This window comes from Microtus oregoni, unplaced genomic scaffold, assembly GCF_018167655.1.
Source record: "Microtus oregoni isolate MIOR12 unplaced genomic scaffold, Mior012 000023F_ref0000262, whole genome shotgun sequence".
Lineage (NCBI taxonomy): Eukaryota > Metazoa > Chordata > Mammalia > Rodentia > Cricetidae > Microtus > Microtus oregoni.
Window position 1 is genome coordinate 1586227 of NW_024543082.1, and position 17395 is coordinate 1603621.

The 17395-nt window shown below is 42.5% G+C and overlaps 1 protein-coding gene and 1 non-coding gene across 2 annotated transcripts; both read right to left on the reverse strand.

Moving 5' to 3' along the window:
- Positions 1 to 2840: 2840 nt before the first annotated feature.
- Positions 2841 to 17307, reverse strand: Fbxo45 (F-box protein 45). The gene is made up of 3 exons (XM_041672779.1): positions 16993 to 17307; positions 10575 to 10931; positions 2841 to 4502 (listed from the first exon to the last, which is right to left on the reverse strand). Exons 1-3 carry the CDS (start codon positions 17296 to 17298, stop codon positions 4317 to 4319), a joined length of 849 nt encoding a protein of 282 aa, XP_041528713.1. The 5' UTR covers positions 17299 to 17307; the 3' UTR covers positions 2841 to 4316.
- LOC121462096 lies at positions 13738 to 13880 on the reverse strand. Its single transcript, XR_005976267.1, has one exon. It is a non-coding gene; the product is annotated as a small nucleolar RNA SNORA79 (small nucleolar RNA).
- Positions 17308 to 17395: the final 88 nt, after the last annotated feature.

The window sequence follows — 17395 nt, forward strand, 5'->3', positions numbered from 1 at the left end:
CTGCGTTTCCATCATGCGCAGAGTCTAGACTTAAACACACAATGACATCAAAGTGGATGGGTTGGAGAACAGAGGTAACGGGAAGGGCGTGACCAAAGTGCATGATAGACAGATGGAAACGGCCTATCAAACACATCATTCTTATGACAAATACATGCCAAGAAAGAAGCACAGGAAACAGAATCTCTTTAAATACAGATTGGGAAAGGAAGCGAGTCCGCAATGTTAAAACGAAGCTGTCTAGCCTACTCCCGTTATAATATGCTCAGAATTAATCCGGACATTAGCATTCTATTACTATTGTATTAGGGACTGAACCCAGGGCCTTGTGCATGCCAGACAAGCATTCTACCATTGCGCTATATCTCCAGGCAAACACTAGCTTTAAAAAAAAAAAAAACTTTTTTTTACATTTATTTTGTCTGCACGCATACATGCACTTGTGTGCTCAGCGTGCACGTGAAGGGTAACTTTTCAGGGTCGGCTCTTCCTTTCCAATTATGTGGGTCCCAGAGATCAATCACAGGCCTTGACCTGCTGAGGCATCTTGACAGGCCTAGTTTTAACTTTTCATTAGGAAGCTAAGGCAAAACAGTCACCTCTGCACCCCAGATTAAAACATGAGATTCTATTTGGTATTCTAAGCAAGTATGAAATCTACACCAAGAACTAGAAAGTCGTATTATTGGTATTCTGAATAAAGGAGAGTGTCCAAAAAGCACTGGCAAAAACTGCCTCACTCACTCAGATTTGCATCCTGTGCCTTCCTGCTCCACCTGGATTATGACACAGAATTTCTCTCATCTGTCTTTGCTTATAATTTGGTCTGTATATTTACAAGTGTTTTGATCTTTCTTCCCAAATTCTTCTCCTTCTCACAGAAAATATGTGAGCTCCTGCTTACTAGGCTTAGAGACTGGGTACCCAGGCAGAGTCCATCAGAGACAGTGTTCGTGTGGGGGGCTAGCACAGCAAATAACCAACCCCGTGAGCAGGCTGCAAAGCCACGCAGCCCGAGTCAGCATGTATTAAAAAATAAAACTAGGCAAACTGCAAGGAAGGAGGGACACCGTTCGGGGGGGAGCAAGGAAGATGTTAACACTGACACTTTAAAAACACCCTGATTTCTATCTCATCAAACCGTTCATTCCTTAAAATGATTAAAAGATACAAAAGCAATGAACTTAACTGTAATTTCTGTGCTGTTTTTCAAGTTTGGCAGTCAAATCAGACCCGGGGGCAGGAGGTACTTTAGCGCAGAGCTGTTTGAGATGCTTGGCTGGACCAAGCAAACTTGCTTCAGATACTTTGTCAAATCTGTATTTAAGCTTATTTGGATAAAACTGAGGGATGAAATCAATGACTTGACATTCAAAAGTAAACAATGAACAATGGCAATTATGAAATGACATCTACCACCACAGAATTCCTTGTATGAATTTTTAATGAATTATGAGCCAATGAACATTACAGAATTAAGCCTTAATATTTCTTCTTTCCTATGAACAAGGTAACTGTAACAGCCTATCTCAGTTAGGACAGAAGACCACAGTAAACATGAGTAACAGTAATTAACCTTCGTCCACCCGCGCATGCTTCCTCAGAGAACAACACAAGGGCTCCCCACGGCAACAACAAATTCAATTACCTATGTTTTCCTGATCACAGCTACAGCTGAGATACAGCAGACCTCTCCACCCACAACACTGCACTGGGTGTTTTCTCTTCTTCCCTCTGCATCCTTGGAGGTAGTGAGGGGAGCAAGAATCTCCTAGGCGAAATCTTGCACAACTGCTCTCAACCACTGCAGCACTCTCCAAACAGCAGGGCATTTTTAAACCAGAACATATCCCAACACCAGAACCAGAATTATGGGGCCCAAGCTTAAACAGTTCTTTTTAGCCCCTCCAAACTCCAGCCAAGCTGAGGCAGCACTGATTTAGGTGTTACACCCCGTCTTCAGATACAACTGTCATCTTCTCCGCGCTTTCTGAGACCAGTGAAAACATGACCGCCTTCAACGCTGAGCGGTCTGCCTTAACGGTCTGACAGCCATACTGGTCTCTAGTAACAAACAGATCCAGCTATAAATGAAGGCTCTCTGTCCTCCGGTGCTATCCTAACTAGGAACAGTCAATTCTATGAGCTAAGATGGCTTGTTCTGGGAATGGTGGCATACACCTGTATCCCAGGTGGGGAGGCTGAGGCAGGGAGTGCGTTCAAGGATAGCCTGAGCTACATAGCGAGAACAAGTCTTTAAAAATCAAAAACAAACCACAGAAAGAATGGCTTGGTGTTAAATACAGGAATCTCCTGATTTTTGGTTCAGTAAGGAATGAATAACCATATGATTTTGTTTTCCAGTCAGCACCTTCAAAACTTTGTTACAAATGAACATTTATGACAAGACAGAAACAAAGTTACAAGCCAAACCCATGAGAGGCTCTGGAATTGCTCCTGAAGATGCAGCCAGTACAGCTACCAGCTTTTAACTATTCAGCCTTCATCCTTAGCCAGGTCTTCAATCAAATTTTACACACACCACCAAATTGAGTTGTTTGAGACAAGAAAAACAAAAAACAAAAACAAAAAAACAAAACATTTCCTGGGCCAGCTATCTTTCCTAGTGAGTTTAACAAAAAATTCCGTTTTGTACAAGGTTTCTTCTTGATACAGATTATAAAAAAAGAATCTTTAACAATTTTCTCTTTTTCAAGCAAATACAAATACCTGTAACCCTTTCAGGAGGCAACTACAGACCTGTTCCATGGCTGAAGCCGCCTGATTCAGAGAAGTATTGACAGATTTAACTTTCAAGGACTCCAAGAACCCCAGCAAGCTGCTCACTGTCCCTAATTTTATTAGATTTAAAACAAAATATACATACAGCAATCATGTAAAAAGTACAAAGATTTTACTTGCCTTCATCAATTCTTATGTATCTGAACCATATTAACTATACTTTCATAGAGAAAGATGTTTCTGTTGTAACAAAAGAAAAAACAAAGCCCTCAGCTCAAGTGTTGAATTATAAATTCCAGAGAGTATTAGTGAGAAGGTTTATGGGTCAAAATAGGAAATAATGTCCAACTCTTTCCAATGAAACTTTCCAATTGTTGCCAACCTAGGTTTTCAGAGTTAAGCCCATGGGGCAATACCTAGGTGATTAAGAACACTCTTCACCAGGGTTCAGGCTGGCGCTGTTTCAAATGGGTGAGTAAACATTTTGTTGACAGCCCCAGTGGAGACTTTGAGGCTTCTGATTGTTGTGTAATGTAAACAATATGAAATTAAAAATTCTTCATAACATCTACAGCATTATAAAGTTAGGAAATAAAAGAACCGTTGACCATGTGTTCTAGGGTTTATACTAATAGCGCTCATATGGAGTGCTCTAAGAGCAGCTGGGACTGCTCTGTGTGGAGACCAGTTTTCTCAGAAGGCCAAAAACTAAAGACAGACGCCAAGAGACGCACATTCCTATTACGTCTGAACCAGCCTTGCTGGCATATGCATAATTATAAGTAGATCTATTTCCCCAGTCCTTGGCCAACCGAGGAACCTTCTCCATCATTCTGTTACAGCCATGGACTATAAGCCCCAAACACAAATGAGCTCGCACATGTCTCCTCCTCTTCTTAGTATTACCCTACTGTCCCCAAATGTCACTCTAATTTTGTACCATGTAGTGATTTTTAAGAAACTGAATTAGAACAAAGCAATCCCTTTGTCCTTTTTTTCTTTCTTTCTTTTTTTTTTTTTACAGTTTTTACACACATTATATATACAACTTTTAAAATAGCTGCACAATTTTATTTCTCATTGCTGGAGAAGTGCAGTCCAGGCAGACCATGCTTCTCAATATATTAAAAATATTAAATAAACCCAGCCAGTTTCATACGTTCTAAGTCAAGCTGGCTAGACGTAAAGGGACTGGAGGAAGAACAGGCAGTTGTAAGATGGGACTGACCTTCATTCATACACACTACATAAATCCTGCGGTTTCCTTCTGCAGCACCTCTACACCTCACCTTTAAGCTGGAAGCAACACACTGCTAACATAGAGAAGAATCTGTGGCAACATGCATATGTCAACTGCCCACTTAACCAACTGCAACCCTGAGGATTTTTCTGGCCCAGTGGAAAGAGGAAAACACTAAGATCGTCTCTGTTGTCCAGCTGCTTCTTCTCCAGCTCTCAACTCCATGTGTTCTCAGGATGTTTCTTGGGCATGCACACATGATACTATCACGTCATGGTTCTACTTTCCACAAGTAGATCTCTTCTCCACTGTCCTTCTTCCCCGAAAGCCACTGTCATCCATCCAGAGGTTTTCCAAGATAAACCAAAGTCACTTCTGTGTTGCCATATACAGCAGACACTGCTGGGTACAAGCAGACCTTCGGAAGTCCTCGAAAGGCAACCCCCAGGAATTCATACCCACGCTCAAAAGCTAAAGTCTTATCTTCCATGTCCAAAATGACTCGGATTCTCTCTCCTATCTGTAAACAGACATCACAAGGTTAGCAGGGTATCCACCGAAGGCATGGGAAGGAAAATGACGGTACAAATTAAAAAAAGGAAAAAGTACAAAGGATCTGTATCATCTAAGTTATCTCTGTAGATGAGAGGGGACTTTCTGTGGCGGGTAAGGACTCAAAAGGAACACACACCATTCTCAATGCAGGGCTTCTTCAGATCAAAGAAGAGTCACATGGGACCTATATTTAATTACTTTAAATTATTCTTTGCTCAAAGCCTTTTCTTAACGAAGTTAACACTACCATCTATAACTTGGCACGTTTTACCAAAAGGATCTTTCTAAATGACCCATTCATGTTGCTGTTATATATAAATAAAATATTAAATCACCAGAAAAAGAAATGATTTTTGTTTGTCTGTTTTGTTTTTCTCTGTGTAGCCCTGGCCATCTGGGAACTTGCTCCGTAGACCAGGCAGGCCTTGAGATCCGCCTGCCTCTGCCTCCTAAGTGCTGGGATTAAAGGTATGCGCCACCACTGCCTGGCAAGAAATGAATTTTTGATATATGCTAAAGCTTAAATGAAGCATGAAAACACAACATTAAATAAAACAAGCCAGCCAGAGAAAGATACATTTATAATTCCAGTATCTAGAACGATCATACAGAGACAGGCAGATTAGACGCTAACAAGGTCTAGCAGGGAAGTGGAACTACTGTTGAGTGACAACAACTTACGTTCAGGATGAAGAAAAACTTCTGGGGCTACAGAAATGGCTCGGCCGTTCAGAGCACATGTTGCTCTTGCAAAGATCCCAGATTCAGTTCGCAGCACCCACAAGGTAGTTTACTGCAGTTACCATCTGTTACTGCAGTTTCAGGGACCTGACACCCTCCTCTGAACTGCAGCATCAGTTACACACATGATTCACATACATATATGCAAGAAAACATACACACATAAAATAAAATTTTAAAAATCTACCCCACACCCCAGACAGGGCTTTTCTAAGTAACCCTGGCTGTCCTGGAACCCTGTGCAACCACGCCTGCTTTTAAAAAGGAACAGCAGCACTGTCTGTCTAAGCTTCCAACTCGATACACTCAGCTCTTCACCCAGTGTCGTCTCTCTAGTTTGCATCCATACAGGAAGGCTGCATTCGGATGCTGAAAGTGGAAAGGAGGACCAGCCACAGAGCTCCTCTGAAGACTGCTTGCCTCGCACACATGAAGGTCTGGGTCCAATCCCCAGCACCACACTTGGGAGGTGGAAGAAGGAAGACGGGAGTGGCTACACAGTGAGACCAGGACAGCCTAGGCTACATGAGCTCCTGTCTCCAAACGCGGGTAAAAGATGTAGAAAGTCCTAAGATTTATAACTGGGATTTAATACTTCCTGATTATGGTAACTCTTGCTGTTGTCATTAACTTTCGATCATTTCTTTCCTGCCACAATGACTGCCGATATCTGCTATTATTCACTCTGCCCAAATGGACCACGGACATCCCCCATCTTGCGGTCCTCTAAATCGTCTTTACCATGCCTCCCAACCAAATACATACATAACAACACTCCTGTCTGTTGAGCAACACTGTCTGTCGTCCTAGGAGTCCTCTCATCAGTCTCAGGAATTAACCCATTTTGCAGCAGATTTAGAAGACACAATTAATTCTGCTGAAATTCACAAGTTTGCTTCACCTTGAAACATGCCACATGTATGTTTACAGTAAAGGAAGCGAAAAGCACAAGATTCTCTAGCGTTGGTGGCTACCAGTGGGTGAAGTGTGCGTGGCAGGCACACCTTTGATCTCAGCACTTGGTAGGCAGAGGCAGGTGGATCTTTGAATTCAAAGGCATTCTGATCTACAGAGAGAGTTCTAGTACAGCCAGGCCACACAGTACAGCACGGTCTCTAAAGACAAACAAAAATGCGGATGGCAGAACAACTAGACACCAGAAAGGAGCAAAGGACGAGAGCATCCAAATCCGCACACGAGCTCCACCCACATCCACGTGAGACACAGATGACACGCGCATGAAAAGCTCCCAGGGAAGTGGACTGAGAAGAGCAGAGCTGAAACCTGCTGCTGCATACCATAGAGGCATGAAGTTTGCAGTCTTGAGTTCCAGCAAGTTAACTGTCTACCATTACATGAAAACCTGCGCACACCAAAGAATAAAGCAGTTTCTAGAAAAAGAAGACAGCCCAGAATTGCTAGTACACCTTACCCACACATGCAATTTTCAATTAAAAAAAAAATCACTAAGATAAAATAGGAAAAGTATGACTCTCGAAGTGGTGGGAAATCAAAAAAAAAAAAAAACAAAACAAAACAAAACAATTTGCCGGGCAGTGGTGGGGCATGCCTTTAATCCCAGCCCTCAGGAGGCAGAGGAAGAGGCAGGCAGATCTCTGAGTTCAAGGCCAGCTTGGTCTACAAAGTAAGTTTCAGGTCAGCCAGGACTACACAGAGAAACCCTGTCTTGAAAATCAAACAAACAAACAAACAAAAAATTGACTCTTACCTGGACATTTGACAAAGAATTCAAAGTATTTATAGTTATTACGTGTGCATATATATATATATATATGCATATATATATCTGTGAAATGTAATTAAATAGTATGTATGCACTAATATTACAGCCATTCTAAATATGTCTAAAGAATGAAAGAAACATAAAATCTCAATAGAGAAACGGATACAGAAAAAAGAAACCGAATGAAATCTAGATCTAAAGCATACAATAACTAGAACTCATTAGCCTGGTTCAACAAGTTGAGATGGTAATAAACTGGTAGTAGACATGAAGCTAGAGCCACAGAAATTATGCAGTCAAAGAAGACAGTGAGTGCCAAGTATGGTGACACACACCTTTCACTGCAGCACCAAGAAGAGGCAGGTGGCTATCTGTGAGTTTCAGGCCAGCTAGGGATATAAAGTGAGACATTGTCTCAAAGCAAAAAAAGAGAAGGCTTGTGATGAATAATAAATAAATCATGAATTAAGGGGCGCAAAGATACTATTAAGCAGTTCAACAGTTATAATGTATGTAAATGGACTAAACTCTTAAAAGACAGACTGTAAAATGCTGTTAAATAAGAAAGGTTCAACCACATGCTATTTAGGGGTCCCATCTTAATAACAAAATGAATCAAAAGCAAAAGGCTGGAGGGATGCTTTAGAACAGTGTTCCATAAAAAGCTGGAGTGGCTACATTAAAGTCAGACAATACAGACTCAAACAGGAAGATTGATAGAGTCAAAGGTCATTTGCAATGATGAACAGGGCACTCTAACAATTAGAGCCCTTAAGTCTATGGAGCAAAAACTGAGAGCCCCAAAAGAAAAATAGTCAAGTTAGGGAGCACAGTTAGGACTTCAATACTTTTCTCAGTAAAAGAACAAGTAAAAAGAAAATGAGGGGTGGAGAGATGGCTTAGTGGTTAAGAGCACTGGCTGTTTATCCAGAGGTCCTGAGTTCAATTCCCAGCAACCACATGGGGGCTCACAACCACCTATTACATCAGGTGCTCTCTTCTGGCATGCAGGCAAACATGCAGACAGAACACTGTACACATAACAAAGAAATCTTTAAAAAAAGAAAAATCAGTAATAATACAGACGACTTAAATCCTATCAATCCATCTGACCTAAGATTTTCAGAATATTCCATCTAAGAACTGGGTTAACCAGTATAAATATATTTCTAAAAAATGGAAATAAGCCAGGTAGTGATGGTGCGCAGCTTTAATCCTAGCACTCAGGAGGCGGAGGCAGAGACAGGTGGAATCTCTGAGTTCAAGGTCAACCTTGTCTACAGAGTGGGTTCTAGGACAGCCAGGACAACACAGAGAAACCCTGTTTCAAAAGCAAAACAAACAAACGAAAACAAACACAAAGAAGAAAAAGGAAGAAAGAAAACAGAACAATCTCCGACAGCCTGGTCTACAAGAGCTAGTTCCAGGACAGGCTCCAAAACCACAGAGAAACCCTGTCTCGAAAAAACCAAAAAAAAAAAAAAAAAAAAAAAAAATCTCCGAAAACAAGGAAATCAGGATTTCCACTGCACCTGAAATAGTGATAAGACTTCGTGTTCAGCAATAGAACTGCACCCTCCTCTCTATAGGACATATATAGAGCCTAAAGAGACAATGAGGAATGATTTTACAAAGGAAAATCCTTTCAGCTTTTGCACCTCAAGAAATGTATATATGGCCAGACGTTGGTGGCATACACCTTTAATCCCAGCACTAGGGAGGCAGAGGCAGGCAGATCTCTGTGAGTTGGAGGCCAGCCTGTTCTACAAGAGCTAGTTCCAGGACAGGCTCCAAAAGCTACAGAGAAACCCTGTCTAGAAAAGTCTAAATAAATAAATATATACATACATAAAATTTTTTTAAACGTGTGTATAATATATATATATAAATATATATTACCTTTTATATTAGTGTGCCAGAACTGATAATTTTATTACCATATTTTTATGTGTATTGGTCTTTTGCCTGAATGTCTGGGCATCACTTGCATGGCAGTGTCTGTGGAGGCCAGAAGAGGGCATCAGATCCCTGGGAACTGGAGTTACAGACAGTTGTGAGCTGCCATGGATGCTGGGAACTGGACTTGGGTCCTCTGGAAGAGCCAGTGCTCTTAACTGCTGAAGTATCTTGCCAGCCCCTCAAAGATTATTGAAGCTAAAGATTTCAAACTACCTGTGGTTCCAAAATGTGAAATCTACAGTCCCTCAAGACTTCTGCTTTGGGAATTTCTTTTTAAAAGATATTTTTAAACATTGTGTATTTATACATGTGTGCAAATGTTTGCAGGTGCCCACCGAGGTCAGGTAAGGGAGTTGAGGCCCCTGGAGCTGGAGTTAAAAAGTAATTGTGAGCTGTCCAAGGTAGGAGATGGAAACTGAACTCTGGAAAAGCAGCAAATATTCTTAATTGCTGAGCCAACTCTCCAGCCTACTTGTTGGAATCTTATTGAATTGTTGTTTTATTCTCTGCTGAATCTATAATACGGCTTTAAGACACAAGAATTGTAATTTTAATTCTAGAATCAAATGAGTGCAAGACATTAAGATGGAAGAATATGGGGTAGGGAGGTGGCTCAGCAATTAAGAACACTGCCTGCTCTTCTAGAGGACCCAGGTTCTATTCCCAGCACCCACATAGTGGCTTACAATGTCTGTAACTACAATTCCAGGGGACTGACATCATCTTCTGGCTTCCAGGGGTACACAGACATACAAGCAGACAAAACACTCATACCCATAAAATAAAATTTAAAAATAAATTTAAGAAAAGAAAATAAATGTAGCAGTCTGCCTGAACTTATTTATCTCTACAGAAAACACTAATACCTCCAAGGGCTTTGAATCCATACATTAGTAGGAAACAGAGGGTAAATATGCATGTATAGCACATGCATTTGTTGTGATGATGAGGTGACCAGAAAAGGCGGGGGGGGGGGGGGGGGAGTCCTGTTTGTTTCATGACACATGGAAGATGACAACCTTGGACACGAGCCATACTGGTCTTCTGAAGCACAGCCTCGCTTCTGTAATCACATTACATGCAGGCGATGTGATGCTATAGCAACTGAGCGTAAAGTGTTTCTGAGACAGCATGGCCAGCAAAGCCTAAATATTTACTCTTTGGCCCTGTATGGAAAGTTTGGCAACCTCTGACCCAGGACAAAGATTGATTACTCAAATATGTATTAAGAAATACTGACCTAGGGGCTGAGAGATGGCTCAGAGGTTAAGAGCACTGCCTGCTCTTCCAAAGGTCCTGAGTTCAATTCCCAGCAACCACATGGTGGCTCACAACCATCTGTAATGAGATCTGGTGCCCTCTTCTGGCCTGCAGGCATACACGCAGACAGAATACTGTATACTTAATAAATAAATAAATAAATAAATATTAAAAAAAAAAGGAAAGAAATACTGACCTATAACCTTCAACTATTTACTTAAAAATTACCAAAACAAAGACAAAAATCTATAGTGGCTATATAAAAATGTTTCTGTTTTAAACAAATTAAGATGTGATTTGAGATGGCCCACACAAGAAAATATCGTTTCTCACCTGATACTTTGGTGCGTTGTTGCACTGTGGAAAACTGCCATTGACTTCTCCATTATGTAGCAGATTATTGTCCACCAGATTCCAGCCCCAGCTCTGGTCGTCACTGCCCAGCAATGCCACATAACCTTGGCACTGCATAGGGGCCCGTTTCGTAGCAATTCCTATCACTGCCACAGTGCCCAAAGGGCCCTCCCACCATACTTCCCAGGCGTGGCGGCCCTCACTGAAACCAATCTTGGTCCTTGCACCATCAGTGCTCTGAGCGATGGGGTTCCGATGTAATGTAAAGCCATTCTTCTTGATATAGACATTCCTGGAGCAGTCATTTGTGCTGAAGGCATGTTGGAAAGCACGTACCTAAAAACATGAGAAACAGACCAAAAGAATAAACTCGACTTTTTTTTTTCTTAAATATTAAAATGTAGCAAACTAAATGTAGTGGCTCACACCTGTGATCTCAGCCCTCTGGGAGGCTGAAGCAGAAGCGAAAGTTCAAGGCCATCCTGGACTACTGAGCAAATCCCATCTCTCTTCCCTGCTCCCAAACCAAAAAACTTGAGGCTTTGTGTTTATAAATAATAAGATCATAAACTTTTAAATAGCACACTATTTCCAAATAATGAATAAAGCTTTAGCTGGGAAATTAACATTAAATACTGTACCCCATTAAAAATAACTCCTAGCTAGAGCTAGACATTGTTCTGCCTGCATGTGTGTCTGCAGGCCAGAAGAGGGCGCCAGACCTCATGTGAGCCACCATGTGGTTGCTGGGAATTGAACTCAGGACCTCTGGAAGAACAGCCAATGCTCTTAGCCTCTGAGCCATCTCTCCAGCCCCCTAGTCCACAATTCTTACAAATTCTAGGTGTTTTTCCTCTAGTATTTCCCTCTGTTACAGTGACAGCCTCTTGCTCAACCTCCTATCACAGCTTCCCATTTTGTTGAACTGATTCTACTGCATTCACTTTGAGTGACTCCCTCTCTGCCCCACAGAAGCCTACAAAAGCAGTCCTTAGCCTTAAATTCCTTCCAGAGCTGTCTTTCTGAAACAGTATCTCCACAGACTCTCAGGTCAGTTAACAACTTTTGACAGCTCCACACAGAGGACCACATCCACTCCAAGTTCCTCCTGGCTCCAAAGCCTCTCAGAGCAGGCTGATGCACTTCCTACCCCACCTGCCTCGCTGGGCTCCTAGTGCCCCATCTGCTGCCCTCTTCCTTGTTCTCTACCACCACCTCCATAAAGATATTCTTAGCCAGGGCCACCCAATTCCCATCCCCCTCCTCTCCTGATCCCCATTCACTATTGTCTGTACCACACCCAATCCCCATCCCCCTCCTCTCCTGATCCCCATTCACTATTGTCTGTACCACATCCAATCCCCATCCTCCTCCTCTCCTGATCCCCATTCACTACTGTCTGTATCACGTAACGCTTAATTATAAGGATCTTGTTTTCTAATGTGCTTCTGAGCAGATGATTCTAGTAAACAGTTTTTGCAAAAACAAAAACAACAACAAAAAAACTAATGTAATCTAAATTGGTCAGTGTAGAACCTGCAAGAAATGGGAAAGACAGAAGAGCACATTAAGCAACACCATGGGAATGAAATCAGAAACCTAGGATGGTAACAAAAAAATTACAGGGGAGGAGGTGGAAATGGAATCAACCTGCAGTCTAAGATAGCCTAAAAAGACTTAGCAACTCCTTATCATGAGAATGTATACAGGTACTGATTAAATAAACTATAATATTCCATGCTTATGAGGCAACACTGCAATTTTCTATTAAGAAATTACAGCCAGTTTCTTCTCCCTCCCTCCCTCTCTCTCTCTCTCTCACTCACTCATTCATTCACTTTGTTTTCCAAGACAGGATTTCCCTGTGTAGCTTTGGAGCCTGTCCTGGACTAGTTCTGTAGACCAGGCTGACCTGGAACTCAGAGATCCACCTGCCTCTGCCTCCTTAGTGCTGGGACTAAAGGCGTGCGCAACCACCGCCCATCTTGTCAGTTTCTTTTTAGAGATGACACTAGTATCATAGTATGTGTCTTTGCTTTTAAAAATAGCCAATGAAAAATTCAAATGAAATGGAAAAATGCCCAACTAATAATGTTTAAAGCTGAATGTGCCTTTAGAAGCAGATGCAGGCGGATCTTTGAGTAGAGGCCAGCCTGGTCTACAGAGAAACAAATACTATCTTGAAAAGCAAAATTAAAGTCAAGTAGTCTCGGTTTCTGAACAACCTAGATTTCCTATTTCAACATCATCAGTACAGCTTCGGGCTTTTGAGTAGTTTCCCCTGAGCTCACCAGCCCACCGCCTTCTCCAACATACTCTCCACTTCTCAACTAGCAGTCTCTAATTCTGTTTCTACAAATGAAAACAAAGACCTAGCTTAGGATATAAGTCTGGATATAATCTAGAGAAGTATAGACAGACACAAGCATTTGGGATAACCAGTGCTACCTGGAGATATGTAAAACACGAGTTATAAAAGTTTCTGGAAATGGGGGTGTAACTCAGTAAATGCTGAACATGCATGGGATCCTGGGTTTGAGACACAGCAGGACAGGTAAGGGAAGGGAAGGAGGAAGAAAAACATGAACCAAGCGCACACTTCCTAGTGTCATGCTCTCCCCACCCCAGTTCTGCTGCCCACTCCTTGGGAGTTCTATTTGAGCCACCCTCCCTAATCTCACCCGCCCTGTCTGCGGCAGTTTTCCCAGCCATGCCCTCCTCTCTATGTGCCCTCTGTATCTCGTGGCCTAGTCTCATTAAAACACAGCTTTTACTTCTTCCTTCATCTGTTCAAACTTGTATGGTTTTCCAATTGCAGAATAAAGCCCAAACAATGTATCAAAACCTGTGTTTCCAAAGGCCTTCATATATCTAGTGCCAGGTTACCTTTATAATCGCATTTCCCTTCATTCAACTAAAATTACTTTCTATCTTTAGCCTAGAACTTTCCTCAGCCTTAACTACCAAGTGCTGCCTGACATCTGTTGAATGTCTCAACTCTGTGCACTCTGCTCTTCCACAGATGAACTCTAGCTCAAGTGACACACTATGTTCCTCAAATACCTAGGAGTCATTCCCTGCTCTTCCTTCTTCATTTCTATTTCAAAACTATTGCCAAATTCTGTAGATGCTTTAAGGAAAAGATTGTTTGATCCCGCAAATTTCAGAGAAAACATAGATAATCCCAATATCTTAATCTTCTCTGAGTGAAAAAAATCAATTTTAATGTATGATGACCTAAAATCCTAGTGCCATACCTAAAGACAATAGGAGGAACAGTCATCAAATCCTGTAGATTCTATTTCCTAAGTGTTTATTTCTCTCCATCTCCTTCACTACCTACTTTCTAATAGATCTAAAGGATTTCTAAAGTCTTCTTCCAACCTCTTCTCCTTACTGAAGTAAAAATAACCTCTTTAAAATACAAACCAGTCCAACCACCAGTCCCCATGTCTGTTTCTCTTGCTCACAACTAGAAACGGCTTCACTACGCTTGTCCCACTGATTTTCATCTTATTCACACTGGCAACGTCTGTGCTAAGGACTACCGCTGACATTCTAGTTTCTCACACCAGCAGATTCCCTTAAGAGGCTTTTCTTGCTCCTCTTGGCCTGTTTATCCTTATCCCTGGGGTCTCACTGAGCCTATGCACCACGTCTGACCTCCGTACCCAGTTAAAGCCCCCATTACTGACACTCGGAATACAGTGTAACTCTCACTCACAATACTCACCAGTGCAGTTTACAACTGCAATGATCAGATTAACATCTATTCCTCAGGCTGGGGGATGTAGCTAGCATGTATTCAATCCCCAGTACTGAAAAGGAGAACACAGGCAGGCTTGCACACGCATATGTGCATGCCTTCTATAGACTATAATCCCCATAAGGCACATGTTGGTAAGACTTTGCATTTTTGCTTTCCCTTTCTGTTTTTCTGTTCAGAGTTCTTCATAAAATTTTCAAATCTACCTCATCTTAAAGTTCAGCTTAGTATCATCTTCATGTCAAACCTTTTCTAATTCTCCACTCAACTCTTTCCCTTCCAGTGATCTTCCTACACTACACTAAGGAGCAATGTGTTTGTTTTTTAAAATAAGGTTTCACTTTGTAGTTCAGGCTAGCCTGGAAATCACCAAGCTGGCTTCAAATTCATTCTGCTCCTCCTGCTTCAGTCTCCCAATGCACCACCATATCAAGCTTAGAAGCCTTAAGCTAGACAAAAACAATAAATTTTAAAGGACAATTTTTAATTTTTTTTTCTTGAGAAGGGATCTTACTACATAGCTTTGGCTAGCCTTGAACAGAGACCCACAGAGGCCAAATTTTTAAAGTTAAAAACACTGACTGTCAAGCAAAGTAGGACAATATTGAAACCTTCTGCACTCTCCCCTAAGTTACTATACAACTAACACCCACTGACTATCTGTACTACACAAATACAATCCTGGCAAATGATGTTCTTCTACTTAACAAGAAAAACAAGGACTTAAGAATGCTCTCTAGATAGGTGGTGGTGGCACACGCCTTTAATCTCAGCACTCAGGAGGCAGAGGCAGGTGGATCTCTGTGAGTTCGACATCAGCCTGGTTTACAAAGCAGGTTCCAGGACACCCAGGGCTGTTACCCAGAAAAATCCTGTCTTAAAAAAAAAAAAAAAAAAAAAACTCAAAACAAAACAAGAACAACAAAACAAACGAAAACCTCCCTGATCTTCCAGAGTACCAAAGTTCAGTTCCCGGTGAGAGCGTGCGTGCGTGCATGCCTGTGTGTGTGTGTGTGTGTGTGTGTGTGTGTGTGTGTGTGTTTGGGGGAGCTCGCATCTGTCTGTAACTCCAGCTCCAGGAGACGACACTGTCTTCTAGATTCTGTGGGTACTGGTATTCACATATTTGTGAATTCACACACTCGCATCAAAATATTTTGCCAAGAGTGGTCAAACCTGCATCTCAGGCATTGGAAGGCAGAGCCAGGTGGGTTTCTGTTAAGGTCTAGGCCAGCCTGGGTTGCTAGTGAGAGACCCTGTCTCAGGGAAAAAAGAAAGACTATCTGATAATTGACATATTCAACAGCAGTGTTCCTTCTCTTATCACACTAAAACTTGTTTTAATATAAAATAAACCAGTAGCAGTGATCCATACTATAATTCTAGCACTCTCAAAGAGACAGAAAAGTGGCAAGTTGGAGACTGCCCTGAACTATATAGTGAGATCCTGCCTCCAAAGTAGACATAATATATGTGTATATACATATTTATAATACACATAAAATAAAAGAAATAGTGTATCTATTTCACATGAAAAATTACTTTGACACTCACTAGCATATAGTATTAAAAAGGGATATGCTTGCCATAGTCCAGATCTGACTTTTATATGCTCCTTGTTTTGTTTTGGGACAGCGTCTCTTATTTTGTGTAGCTCTGGCTGTCCTGGAACTCGATATGCAGACCAGGCTAGCCTCAAACTCACAGAGATGCACCTGCCTTTGGCCCTGGAGTGTTGGGATTAAAGGTGTGCAGCCCCACACCCGGCTTCACATATGTTCTTGATGACTGCTATTCTAAAGAGCTACTATCTGTCTAAATGAACCTGAACCCGAGGACCATTGTCTGGGCTGGAGAATCCTTGGTCCTGCCACAACCTGTTACTTAGCGTTCTAATTTTGTTATGAAGACACAGGAATGGAAGAAAAAGAATACCAAAACAAAACCCAGAAAAATAGCAATCAACGTTTAGATGATAAATACAACAGAAGAAATATCAACTGGGTAGAACTATGAAAAAGATATCAAGGAAGTAATCAATAATAGTAGCACGAGGCAGCTTTATGAGTTATATGGCACCAATGGAAAGATGTTCTATTAAAATCTCTCCCTTGCAAATTAGTTAGCAGGATGCGTAACCCCAAACTCACTTGGAAGCATTAAATACTGCCGCTGTATGAGAACGTCGGCACAAAGAATGAAAATGTGCTTATTAATCGGAGCTTGGAAAAGCTGAGGTGAACGCAAAGATCCCGGCAACTAAACCCATTTTAAAGCAACCAAGATGAACTAAAGTCATAAGTCAATCTGGAGGCCGGGAAAACAGAAAATCAAGGATACTGGCTGGTGGTCTGCCTGTAAGAGCAAAGACAGTCGAAAGTAGAACGAGTGGTGAAGATCAGGGATGGAAAGCCACCTAATATTTTAAAAAGTGAGGTGGCTCACGAAGCAGAACTTCAATGCAAAGAAAAGACCTTTACGGAGAGGAGGGGTAAGGACGGTACTGACTGGCTGAAGCCGTGGAAAGGCGGGATGATGAGGTGAGACACCTGACTCAAGCTTAGAAGATACACCCCGAGAACGGCGGGCAGGACAGGAGCCGGGCTTCGACGTGGCCCGGGCTTCCCTCACCTTGGCCTTGTAGCTGGGCAGGTTGCAGAGGATGTCCGTGCGCAGAGCCTCTTCTGCCAGGCTGCGGGCGCACAGGCTCCGCCACACCTCGCTGTTCTCGTCGCCGTGGAGGCAGCGGTACCAGTGCTTGCACACCAGGGCGCAGCTCCGCAGCTCGGACAGCTCCAGGTAGGAGAACACCAACTCCAGCACCCGGCTGGGCAGTCGGCCGCCGGCCCCGGAGGACCCCGAACCCGCGCCCGCGCCAGCGCCCCCGCAGCTAGCGCCGCCCGAAGCTGCTCCAGCCCCCGGGCCCGGCGCCGCCATCGCCTCACTAGCCGGCCCGAGGGCCGCCGCTGCCGCCGCTTCGCCCCGTCTCGGCACCGGAGGCCAAGCCTCGCCTAGAGATCGGAGCAGCACGCTC